Here is a 13,357-nt window from a genome sequence, read left to right on the forward strand (position 1 = left end):
ACACAGGCAGAATCCAGGAGGCAAAGCAAACTGAAGATCTTTCAGGCCTTTCTACGAGTAAAACACATCTGATTAAATAGAAATCACTCATTTCAAATCATTAATATTAGTTTCATTTCAACATATTTGAGTAAATTGCATGTTTTAGTGCCAAGTGTGATAAATAAACCAAACCAACGGCACCACCTAGTGGTGAAAAAACACAAGGGGCCAATTTACTGTGATTCATTGGTTTAATTTGACCTTGTTTCACACAAGAAGTAGAAAACATGAATATGGACAGACAGACAAACACCTACTCATGCAGCAGAATCATGCATCTGCCATGTGTGTCTACATGCTGAAGAACAGACAGCTGAGTTTACACAGTTGTAGTTGAAGTTGCGACTGAGCGACTTATAGTCACATGGCAGTTTACAATCTGAGGACCTGACTGGATGAGTATTATGCATTTATTTATTTTTAGAAAAAGGGCTAGATTTGTCTTCAACCTGCAAAAGAAGAAGCATTTCATGGAGATTATCAATATTCATGCATGAAGGTCTTATATAGATATAAGTCTATAGGTGATGACTGATAACACAAAATATCACAGGAATGTTGAATATTTCACACAAATATGTTCTGGAAGCTCCACCGAGTATTGCATATATCTACAGTTATGTTATAGTTTAACATTTTAGATGAGAAGATTAAATACCACTCTCATATCTGTATGCTGCTAAATCTGTAGCTTAGTTTAGCTAACTAGCTTACTATCTGCCATTCATCATTAACTCATTATGCCCTGTTTTATCTGCTGTTGTATCTTTAACTTAGATAAGCTAACTAGCTTGCATAGCCTATCTGCCATTTATCATTAATTCAATACAACCTGTTTTGTAGCTGCTGTATCTGTAACTCAGTTTAGCTAATTAGCATACTTGGCTTATTTGTCATTACCTGTTTTGTATGCTACTCCTGTTGTTTAGTTTAGTTAATTAGCTTACATAGCCTATGTGCCATTTATCATTAATTCATTATTAATTCTTCCAAAACTGGAAAAAGCTGCTCTTTCATCACAGGTACAAGGACATCAGTGACATTAAAGTTACAGCAGGGAGAATTTTTCTCAAGAGCTGAGTGCACAACACATGATGCCATGTTAGTTACACTTGTTAGCAACATGGCTTTTGATTCTTCAAATATGGGATTTGTTTAAATTTTTCAGTATGTACACATACTATGGGGTATCGGACAATATACTTGTTTGTTTTGCTTTTTTTTAGTTAAGACGCTGCCACACTAACTGTTTCTACCTGGTCTCAGTGTTTATGCAAAGCTAAGCTGACCATTAGCTGAGAGCGGTATCGATCTTCTCATCTGCCAACTTTAAAGGTCCAAAGTGTAGAAGGGTTTATCGCAGAGTGAGACTGTAATACCCACAGTTGAAAGTACATAATCTAGGGCTGCAAATAATGATTATTTTCATAATTGATTAACCTGTCAATTATTTTCTAAATTAATCAAGTACTTGTTTGCTCCGAAAAATGTCAAATGTTCGGCAAAATTATTTATTTGTTAAATGGAGCAAGGAAACCACAAGGTATTCACATTTAAGAAGCTAAAATAAACTAAAAAGCTTGTTTCAATTAGTAAAAAAAACACTCAACCAATTAATTTATCAAAATATTTGACGAGTGTTTGTGATTTATAGCCATACAATTAGCCTTTTTAGTCAAGGGCCGCCAGCTAGCACCATGATTTTTATTTTTTTATTTTACTCTTTTTAAGCATATGCTTACTTAGCAACCAAAGACTCAAAAGAAAATATAATATAATTTCTGTGTGTGGACATCCAGAACTCTATGACACAAGTTGCTGTATGTGATGTACTCGGACAAAAACAAAAAGGGAAGAAGCCGATTATGCCGCCGGCACCAGCTGATGATGTTGTATAAATACGCAGTGAAAATTTGCGTTTGGTGTGAACGCAGCATTAGATTAGACTGAGATCTTGAGAGTTAAAGGAGTGTTTACATCCTTTTTGATATGACACTGTATCCCTGATACATATCCCTGATATGTATAGAAATCTGCAGTCTCACCATTAGATGTCACTCATTCCAACACAGTGGACCTTTAAGGTTGTGATAATAACAGTATCATTAGACAAGTAGAAAAAAGGTTTTAGTACCATCATTGCATTCTTGTTCCAGACTGACTGTGTATTGCATCACTTCACCTTCTCAGTGCTACAGTCGGCTGCTGCTCTCTATAGTTACAGGCCAGTTTCACATGCACTACACATCAGGGATCTGTTCATCACACACACAGCACACTTTTCCACGAACCACACACACCGCAGGGTTTTCCCAGGTTTGTGTCTACAGCCGACTGGTTCGGCTCCCTCTACGGCATTGTCAATTTAAAAAGAAGCACAAGCCATTAACTGGCAATATAATCTCTATCAGCACCGCTACCTCTACGAACATGCTACTCCCACTGTGACCCATTACATCAGCACGTCTCAGTGGTCTCACAAATTGCTCACAAAAGTCACACAGGGTTTTCTCTTAGGTTTTTCTCGTCTTGTTGCAGTCACCTGACCCGCGTGTTAAGTAACTAAGACTGAATGGTGAGCGCTTTTCAAGAGACACATGTCTGTCTCTCTGCTCGCACTGACTCCGAGAGGAAAAAAAACAACAAAAAAGTCAGTCTGTTATTATTTTGCACAGCAGAGACACAGGGACATGAGAGCGCTGCGTGATCTCAATCACAGCACTGCCTCAACGCCTCTGCAGTGGATTTAAGGTGTCCATGCCCCGCTCATAGGCACCTCGGCATCGGTGGTGCTACCCTGCTTTTCTATCAGCCCTCGTTATCATCACATGTACATGACGACACGCACATCACACATAGAAGTTAGCTGTTCCTCTGCTCAGCGTCCCTCTGTGCCGAGGAGGAGGCGCTCTGGCTTTCCTCTGTGTCATCACCCTCTGTCGAATAATAAGGAGAAAGAAACATGTAACTGACATTTCAAAACACCTCGTGTTTCCATGTGCATATAATTTGTTATTTATTTATTTATTCATTACATAACTGGTTTATTTATCAGGAATAAAAATGCACAGTAATACACATTGCTGTAAATGTGCCAGAAATAGCCAATAGGCTACTTGTCATCAGTAGTCCCTGGACAAAAAAATCAAAAATTAAAGTTAAAACAATAATTCAAACTACAGTAGGTTAAACGTAGGTTAAAAAATATATAGTTTTACATTTTAGCTGCTGGGCTTTATATAATTAGATAATTAAAAGATTAAATTAGACTTAAGCTAACTAGCTTACCTGGCTTCTCCGCCATTATTATTATTGTAGTATGGCCAAGCTAATTAGCTTAGCAAACTAGCTTACATTGCCCATCATTAGATCAAAACCTGTAGCTGATATATCTGTAACTTAGTTTAGCTAACTAGCGTACATGGACATGTACCATTATTAAGTCCTGTTTTGCTGGTTTGTATGTAGTTTAGCTAAGCTAATTAGCTCACATAGCCTATATTAAAACCTGTTTTTTAGCTGCTGTATCTGTAACTAATAGCTAGGTAATATGTCAGTTTCCAAATATTAATTTATATTTGCCTCTTTTTAATTGTATTTTATTTATTTTTAGTTGTTTACTTAGGTATGTGTATACGAACTGCAGGAAACTGAAGTTTGTTTCCACACCAAAGTCCATAGAAAAAAATTTGTGATTTTACATTACAGTACACAGGAGGTGTTGATCCACTGCCGCCTCCATCAGTAATTTCATGTATATTATTTTGTTACTTTGGTCTTTTAAAACCTTCTTTCTGATTTAATTATAAGTGACAAAAACCTACGAAATGAGACAGCAGTAGACCAGCAGTAGACCAGCTAAAAATTAATATTTTCTCTATGGACTTTGGTGTGAGAGAGTGAGCAGTTTTGTTTGGACACCATGGTTTTACCTTCCCCTCCTGCGTTGATGTGCAGCTGGGACAGCGACAGGGTGAGTGGCAGCTCACGCCCCTCTGGGTCAGTGGGACTCTGTAGAATGTCGTGCATGGCGTTCCTCCGTCCTGTCCTCCTGGAAGCGATGAAGTCTGCATACGTGGCTTCAACATCAGACATCGCTTGCGCATTGTTCACACAGCAACAACTGTGGGAAGAAAAGAGGAGTTTCATGTGTAAATACATTTCCTGATGCATCAACCCAATCATTTGCTTGTAGTACAGTAAAGCCTGTGATTTCTTAAGCTGATTTTCTTCATTATTACATGGCCTCGTCTGGAAAGTGAAGTTTGTATTGTTGTATTTTAAACCACTCACTCCCTGTACCTTACTTCATAGAGAAATGTAGCTTTTCTCTGGCAAAACTGAATTCTCTGTTTTTCACCAATATCTCTGAATCTGAATTGGGCCAACATAGGCTATTATTTAATAATGACTCTCATTTTAAACCAAGCAGGCTTAACTTCGTTTGACAATTGATGAATGAGTGAATTTCAGTTTTTAATATTTAAATCAAGTTTTCAGATTATTATTTTTTTTAGCATTTTCAATGATATTTTCTATTGTTTTGGTTATTGTTTGAGATATAACAATATAAAATGTTGGTTTGTGGATAATAGAAGGTCAATCTTTTCTGACTTTTTTGGACCCATTCTTTGACAGATTAATCTATATTGACAACAGTCGTTAGTTGAAGCAATGTAATCTTCGATTGTGACCCTTAATTTATCCGCTTGAATGATTAGTTTTTAAATAAAAAGCTACATCTGTTATGTGAATTCAGCCTCTTAAATATATTGGATTAGATTCCATTAGATCTGATTAGACTTTATTGATCCTGCACCATGGTAAATTCTCTTGCCACCACAGAACCACAGAAGTCAAAGGCCATGAAAATACATAAAAACACACAATATGCATACAATTAGCAATAATAATAAATACTACAAGATACAGTAGTGGCATATAAATAAGTAAAATATGAATATTCTTATTTTTCTGCTTCCTCTATGACAGTAAACTGAACAAACAACATTTGAGCACGTTTTCAGAAAGACAGATCAGCATTTTACAATTTTCTTTGCATTTTATGGATGAAAGAACAACAGTTAATCAAGAAAGTAATCAACACACCACTCGATTATGATAATAATTGTTAGTTGCAGCAATATAACTCATGTTAACCTGGGATTATAAGTGTATAATAGAATAATAGGGCTGCAAATAACACATTAATCAAACTAACTTATCACTTCCTTACCTTCAGTAACAGAGAGCTCCAGTAGTCAGTGCTACGTTAATGGGCAGTGATTTCACCGACAGGACGGAGCGACGGGCCCGACATCACTGCACACGGCCCGCAAACACGTACACACTCACACGCACACAAATACACTTATACTGACAATACAAAATAACAAAACAACGGTAATCACCGGAACAAAGCAGCTTTCCAAAGCCCCCGAACACCCTCAGCTCATTAAAAGTCCATCAGTCACGTCAGCAGGAGACAGCGATCTCTCTGCTCTCCACACATCCATCCTCCATCTTCCTCCTTCGCCGCCAATGAGCGCGCAACATGCGCCATCTGAGCGCTGATTGGTCCGCAAACACAAAAGGATGAGAGGAGAGAGATCTGCGCAGCGCCGAGTGCTCATGGTGCGTTCACTGACACCCCGTAAAATATGCATCTGTTGTGTAACTCCCCGATATGTATACGTACACGTATTTTGCCATGTGATTTTTCTGTAAATAGATGTATATATTTTGGTTGCCCAGTGTTTATACTGCATTATTGCATGTTCTAGTCCGGGGATAATTAATTACAAACTCAGCACAAATGTACAGTCTTGTATAAAGTACCTTAAAGGGAATATTTTTAGAGTATCTTACCAGAAAATGACTTTGGTAGAAGTTGAAGAAATACGATTTATCACATATGACTACACACTTCTCACAGTGCATCTTACAGAATAACAATAGCGCACAATTATAGCATTGATAGATGCTATAATGAATAGTTATTATTAATTTCCTTTATTGTTGACCATCTTTGCTGCTGTAACATCGTAAATGCCCCCGTTGTCATGGATGTCAAAATGGAGGATTTACAAAAATGAACATAATCACATTTTAATAAGACAAAAAGCAAAAAACAAAACAAAACAAATCAAACCAATGCAAAAAGTACAGGGAACAGAACAAGAATCACAAAGAAAATGAAGCGATGCAGACACTGGGGAGCACGGAGATTAAATACACCAGGGAGGCAAAATTTCCTCCTGATTTTCCTATTGAATTACCACCAGAGGAAGCCTGCGTAATTCAAGTGTGACACGTGCCATAGTTTGGGAACCATGAATATACAGTATATGCACTAGTCTGTCTCCTCCTGTCAGCCCTTACACTTTATTACTGGATATGAAGTAATGTAGTGGAGTTTTTTTTATCAGGCTGCTTCTGATCAGAGTGGCAGCAGGTGGAGGAAATGAAACATACACACAAACACAAACACAAACACACGCACACACACACACACACTCTGACACGTCCGCTTTTTATGCAACATAACATTTTCTTTTTTTCCCTCCACTGGAGCAGACAAGTGAGTGTCTGGCTTAAGGGGACTTCAATTTTTAGATTAGGTCAGATGAAACTTTAACGATTCCTGCTGAGATGTCAGGTCATTAGCGGTGGAGAGGCCACAGGTAAAAATAGCTCACATGCAGAATAATACTGTGAAAAACTGTACTGAGGGAGTGTTTTGACTAGAATTTGTGGGTTAATACCGGGTTTAAAAATCCTACTGTTTGCTCAGGCAGCACATATGGTAAATTAGTCTGGCCCCTGGCAAGGATGACATGCAAGATTTGTGAAGCGTTTCCACATTTTATGGAAAATTAATGATCAAATGTGTCTGTAGTTTAGCACCAGAGCCACTCTGTGGTCTCATCCAAAAACAGGGCAGCGACAGACTCACCAGGCTTCATCAGTCCAAAAACTGTTTTTTTTCTTCTAATCTATTCAATCTTGTACAAAAATGACACATTTAAGAGATGTGTTGGTTGAAAAAAGGAACATGTTTTCAAATCTGAGCTATTTGACTAAGTTCAGATAAGATAAGATAGTCCTTTTTAGTCCCGCAGTGGGGAAATTTACATTGCCACAGCAGCAAAGACAGTAAAGATAAAGATATTAAATAACATATGTGCATTTCCACATCCACACGTGAAAGTACAATGTAGAAAGATATTAACAATACGACTATAGAAACGAATAAAAGGTTATTTTGGAATGGTGGGAATGGGGGTGTTTGTTAGATTGGAATTTGCGGCACATGTTATTGCAACATAAATACATGTGCAGGTGACATTTAAAGTTGTTGTTTTTTTGCAAAATAAAAGTGCTGCTCGCCTCTTCCACTGTGTGACATTTTGGCTGTGATGTGTGTGTGTGTGTGTGTGTGTGTGTGTGTGTGGAATAGATATTTGGAACACTTGAAGTAATTTCAGGCGCAGTGAAGCAAACAGTGCATGCAAGATTTCGTTTGCCACTGATGCCACTGACTGGCATTTGGAAAACAGCTCGCAGCTGACTGAACAAAGAAATGTTAGACAAAGTGGGACTGAGAGACAAATACAGTTGCAGTGAGAGACAGACGATGAGACACAGAGATCAGTTCAACTGTGTAACAAACTTTTTCCAGACTCCATTTTTTTCCTTCTAATAAAAGGCTTTGATTTGTCTGGTTTTCCGTTGGTGGAGACTCAGAGCAGAGTGTGGTGTCCGGAAATGTACACATATTCTAGTTCAGTGATTGGGAAATAAATGCATTTAATTTTTAATTGCATTTTAAAGTGCTGTAAAATATGTAGAGAATGACTTGACCTAGTAGGTAATGTATATACATATAGCAATACTGTGATATAAAAGACGAATGACATTTATCTGTGATGCAATTTTGAAAAATAAAAAAAGAATTACAGGTATATGTGACATCAATTGATTAGTACAACTGAATTAAAGATATCTGTGACGTCATTTTTAATAGTGAATAACATCCTGTCGATTAAACGTTAAAAACGTTTTGTTGTTTTACCTGTATTTTGGGGAGCCTGTCATGTGTGACGTCACTCACGTGAGCCCGCGCGAGAAGCACAGATCCTAGCTTGAAGCTACAGTACATTATGCCCGTTAGCTAGCGTGAAGTTGGCGAAGTGGTCGAAATTCTATCACGGATACGTTTGTTTTCAAACGCCAGTAAACAGAGGAGCAGGTGGCGGCCCTGACAGGGGTCGTGGTGGAGAATAAGATAAACTTACCGACACGAAGCACGAGGTTCCAGCCAGGAACTGTCGTCGGAGAGACCAGTGCCGGCCCGAGCCTTTATGGGGCCCTACGCTGAATTTGGTTTGCCTTATGTTTGCCTCCAATTACAAAAAACAACCGACGGATTATACACATGTGAAAGTTAAATGGTGAGTTGTAATTTTTATTTTATTTATTGTTATTATTATTATTATTATTATTATCATTATTATTATTATTGTTAGTAGTATTAGTATTAGTAGTACTAGTACTGTACTTTTAACCCTGCGTTATAATTGAAGTTTTGATATGAATGTATCTTGATTGTCTGAAAATACTCTCACTCCGCCACTGGGTGTCGCTGCTGTCACTGGTACCCAAGCCTGTTCAACCTGTTCGTCACACACACACACACACACACACACACGCTCTCATCCATGCAGCCTCCTCTCCTGTGCGCAGTGCTCCGGCCGCTCCTTCCCTCCTCGCTTCCTCCCCACAGCTGGCTGCCTTGTCTCTCTCTCCTCTCTCTCTCCTCTCTCTCTCTCTATCTCTCTCTCCTCTCTCTCTCTCTATCTCTCTCTCCTCTCTCTCTCTCTCGCTCTATGATGCTGTCTTGTATTCTCTCTGTCTCCCTCACACACACACACACGCGCGCACACACACCGGAGCAAACACTTCGTTGGGCGGAATGACTGACTACCTGTTTTGCATGGTCTGAATTTCGGGAGGAATTTGGCTCGTCGGAAAGGAGAGAGGGAGTCAGTCCAGAGGGAGAGGGGAGAAAAAGAAGAAGGAGGTTCTCCATCCTCCTCTCCTCCCGCGAGGGAATTTATTTCACAGTAAGCAGCCGCAATGTCAATGTTTTTTTTTTCTATGTGTATGCGCATCTGTGCGCATATTCTGCTAAAAGCAGCTGGAGGATAAGAGTCTGCTGCGGGAAACATGGCTGGATGTTGCATGTGTTTGTTATTTTCCTTGTCAGTTTAATCCGAGGCGTGGTGTGTGTGTGTTTTAAATCATCATAATGATGCACTAAAGGGCTGTGGTGCGCATGCATTGATCGTGGATGAAAATGGACCCCCTTCCTCCCCTCCGTTTCCACTCTCCATCCATCCGCTCCTGACCGGTGTGTGTGTGGAAGGGGAGGTGGGGGGAAGGGGTTTTGTACTGGCTGATGGTGCAAACGCTGTTATCTCTAGATTGACCCAAATATGAGCGATATTCCTCAGATTATCGCAGCTGACAGTGAGGTCAGACAGCGGCTCGTGGTGCGCTGCCGCGCCGCCTTTGGTACTGCCTTCTACGCGGAGGATCAGTGTGTGTTCACGCTGTGCGTGTGTGTGTGGATGGATGATGAAGAGCACCTTGCTGCTGCTGCTGCTGCTGCTGCTGCTGCCGCCTCTTCTGCCTCCCTCACTGGCTCCATGTTGGTCACTTAAACGCATGATCTGCCCCAGGCTGTTGTTCCTCCTCCCCACTTTACTGTAGCCTATTTAATCTCATCCATCGCGTTGCCACGACAACCGCATTTCAACATTTGGTGTTGGTGGTGTTTGCTCCTGTTAATTGTCTGTTGTTGTGTGACCTGGCACATATTTGGGGGGCCTGTTAGTGTCCAACTGAATTAGCTCTGTAGCTTCACAGCATCAGATGATAATAATGACACCCACTGAAGGATCATGGGAGATTTATTTTTTGTGTTTACTTTTGAATGTAGACAAATATCAGTTAGATATTACACCACTATTGTGTTTCTCACAATAGTGGTGTTTAAATATTGTGTTGCCTAACAACATTCCCGCACTGCACACAGGAAGTGGTTAGTGGTATGTCAAGTCTGTATAGGCTGTATATATAAAAAGAGGGAAATAATCTGGTACCACGTCACCAGCAACCAGTCTCTAATTGGACGATACCAACTGTACACCAACACAAGAATCAAAGCGAACAATGCCGGACTGTAGATCAGTTAAAAAGACTTACAAATCCTGAAAACGTTAATCTGCATTAATCTCCAACATTTAGCAAAGGAAATGTCTCAAATCTCAACATTTAACAAAGGAGTCTGTTGTGTTTAGCAACAGCTCTGTCCGAAAGCTGGCGAACGTGATCACGACTCCGTTCAGCCGCATTTCAGTTCAGTGACTGTGTCGATTCTGTGAACAAATCTTTTTAATCAACTGATTCTAATGATTCAGTTAGACTGAAAACAACTGCTATCCGAGTCACTAGTTTGTGTGTTGTGTGTCGCGTGTAAATGGAAGTCACATCACAGTTTCATGCAGCCGTGCTATGGAGGTACTGTAGTAATGGAAAACTGCACCAAACCATGTTGAGTTGAGCCATGCCGTGCCGAGCCAAGGCGAGGTGTGCCCGGGACTGTGTAGTGGAAAAGCTACAAAAGAAAAACCTCCAAAAGCTTCTTGTCCCTGCCCACCCCTGCTCTGCTGCTGTATACACACAAACACTCCCTCAGTCAGGTCTGATAGTTTTGTTTGACAGAGCCTGTTTTCAGATTAAGGACGCAGAAAACAAATATTGTTACATCATTTCTGTTCATGAAGATCAAATAGGCAGAATCATGAGAACAATCACCAAACGCACTCTCTCTCTCTCTCTCCTGCCACTGGACTAGAGGAAAATGCTAAATCTATACTGAACTACAGATGAAATCACAGCTCAGTGTTAAATGCACGTAACATGCTTTTTCGGTCGTAGTCGAGACTCTCTGAGTCTAAATGAGCACTTTGACATTTTCCAGAAACTCACTTATTTGTTTTCTCACAGAGACTTAAGATGAGAAGATCGATAACACACTCTCTCTCTCTCTCTCTCTCTCTCTCCCTCTCTCTCTCTCTCTCTCTCACTCCCAGCTCTGAACGGTGAACATGAAGCTGTACAGACCAGCAGCCTGACATTTTTAGTTTAGAGGCTGTAAAATGAAAGCTTGCTAATTAACACATTATATCTTGTATGTGCGATTTGTTGTTTTTAGACGTGGTTTTTGAGTAGCACTGAATTTCTGAGCCATGAAAAGATACAGGTAGTGATCAGGATATCATTTTTTGATAGATAGCTTACATATTATGATTCTCTGTGGAGATTCTACTTTAATTTTGTAAAATGTTGCACTGTTGCACTGCTCTATAACAAATGTGTGCCATTTTCTGTCCCTGAATATGAATTTAAACACAGGAGAAGTAATGATTCGACATTTATTGTGAAGTTGATTGATTATAAATGATCATTGTGATTTTTTGAAGCGAGGGAGGGCATACAAGGGGTGGGAATCACAGGGTAGCTCTCGATACGATACATGGTCCACAATACCAATAATGTCGTGATGCAGCGATTCTGTGATAAACAATATATTGGAAGACAATCATAAAGCGATACATCACAATATCTGTCAAATTGGAGAAAGCAAAATTGTAAAATCTAATAAAATCCAAATAAAGTAATTTATATATCGCTTTCTTCACTATGCTCAGACAGTAAAAATGTCATGTTGTGGGCTGTTTGATTCTTGTGAATATTTGTGACATTTGGATTATGTCTTGGAAATATCTTGAAATGGCACAAATGTGTTGTCGAGCAGCCTGAAACGCTGTCTCTCAAAAATGTTGGTTTCTTTATGAAATCTCTTAGATTAAATTCTCCTTTTGATGAGAAGTAGACCAGCATGTACTGGGCATATTTAATAATAACGCAATTTTGTACCTAATAATACTTGCCTTACGAGAGGTAATTAAGAGGCATATTATATCTGGCTTCATATTACCGTATTGATTTGGTGCGTTTCAATATTTTTTTTACAGACCCAGTGGCAAATGTATCGCATATTTTACAAAGAAGTAAGACCCCAAAACAGGGAACTTTTGAAATACAAACAAAGTAAGATCTAATTTCACACGGAAAGCCTTCCAACCGCTCGTCTGCCACTATCTCGCTCCAATACTCGGAAATAGACACGTAATTATCAGCGCTTTAATGTGACCACACGTGAAAGTAGTGTGAACGTGATCCACAGTTTGAACTCCTTCGCTTGGTTCGGTCTGTGCGAGTTCACACTAACAGCTTGTGTTTACCGACTGCTACAAGCCAGATTTGCAACACATCAAAGCAGAGCGACAAGCATTTAACACACACAGGTCCTGTGTTCTCGTCACACAACATTTAACCGACTGGAGAGCTTCTCTCCTAAACGGAGTGTGAACTTTTCCATCGCACCCAACAACCTATCAAGAGTTTAGTGCTTTAACTGTATATATGTTCCTTGTAATGTCACCCACATACATGTGCACAACCTAGTTATATCAAGAGAGACATTTTTCCTATAGGGCTATTGGATTTTAGAGGTTGCTACGCCCTTGAATTGGCTTTGAGGTTTTTGATGACTCATCTTGTTCATGATGGGAGCTGAATCAACACCATTGCCATTTTCTGGTCCCTCTCTCTCTTCAGCAAAACCCCCGACATCACAAATCAGTTCAAACATACACAATCTTACTCCAGAAGTCTCCTCTACCTCAGAAATGTAACTCTTCCTCTTTAGATAAGAGCCGAAGCGACTCTTCCAAGTTGCCCTCCCACTTTAAGTTGTGTCAGCACATTCAGTCCTCAATTGGTCCTTGAAAGCCCTTGAATTTGATCGACCATCAGAGAAGGTATTGAGCTCTTTTAATTAACGCCATTATCACCAATGTTAAAATACACTGGTGTAAATAGGCCGATATATATACAGTAGAACAGTATTTCAGATATTTCTCCAAGTATCACCAGAGGAAGCTTGCGTACCACTGGTGGTACACGTACCACAATGTGAGAACCATGCTGACCAGACCCTTCATAGCAGCTAATTCTAACCCAGCAATACATGAATATCCGGAAGATACTAGTGCTCCAAGAGCTATGTCATGAGGATTTTGAAACTACATCTACCAGCTTATAGCCCTAATATTCGCTGTGTATTGCCGCTGCTGCCCCCTCCGACCAGATTGAGGACAATTCATTGAGAATAATGGAGTGA

At 39.7% G+C, this 13,357-nt stretch overlaps 1 protein-coding gene across 2 annotated transcripts; it reads right to left on the minus strand.

The window, feature by feature from the left end:
• Window positions 1–219: 219 nt before the first annotated feature.
• Window positions 220–5,598, minus strand: LOC122766714 (cAMP-dependent protein kinase inhibitor alpha-like). Of its 2 annotated transcripts, none has more exons than XM_044021815.1 (3): window positions 5,454–5,598; window positions 3,975–4,165; window positions 220–2,978 (listed from the first exon to the last, which is right to left on the minus strand). In XM_044021815.1, the coding sequence occupies exons 2-3, from the start codon at window positions 4,135–4,137 to the stop codon at window positions 2,905–2,907; spliced, it is 237 nt and encodes a 78-aa protein (XP_043877750.1). In that variant the 5' UTR covers window positions 4,138–4,165; window positions 5,454–5,598; the 3' UTR covers window positions 220–2,904. The 2 variants fall into 2 exon arrangements, with proteins under 2 accessions (XP_043877750.1, XP_043877741.1); XM_044021806.1 differs by having other exon boundaries at window positions 5,279–5,597.
• Window positions 5,599–13,357: the final 7,759 nt, after the last annotated feature.

The sequence above is a fragment of the Solea senegalensis genome, linkage group LG1, assembly GCF_019176455.1.
Source record: "Solea senegalensis isolate Sse05_10M linkage group LG1, IFAPA_SoseM_1, whole genome shotgun sequence".
In the NCBI taxonomy this organism is placed as follows: Eukaryota; Metazoa; Chordata; class Actinopteri; order Pleuronectiformes; family Soleidae; genus Solea; species Solea senegalensis.

Excerpts from the sequence above, each read along its gene's own strand:
- LOC122766714 (XM_044021815.1), bottom strand. The coding sequence starts at position 4,137 with ATGTCTGATGTTGAAGCCACGTATGCAGACTTCATCGCTTCCAGGAGG. Across the intron at positions 2,979-3,974 it reads CATCAACGCAGGAGGGGAAG|AGGGTGATGACACAGAGGAA; the intron begins GTAAAACCATGG and ends ATTATTCGACAG.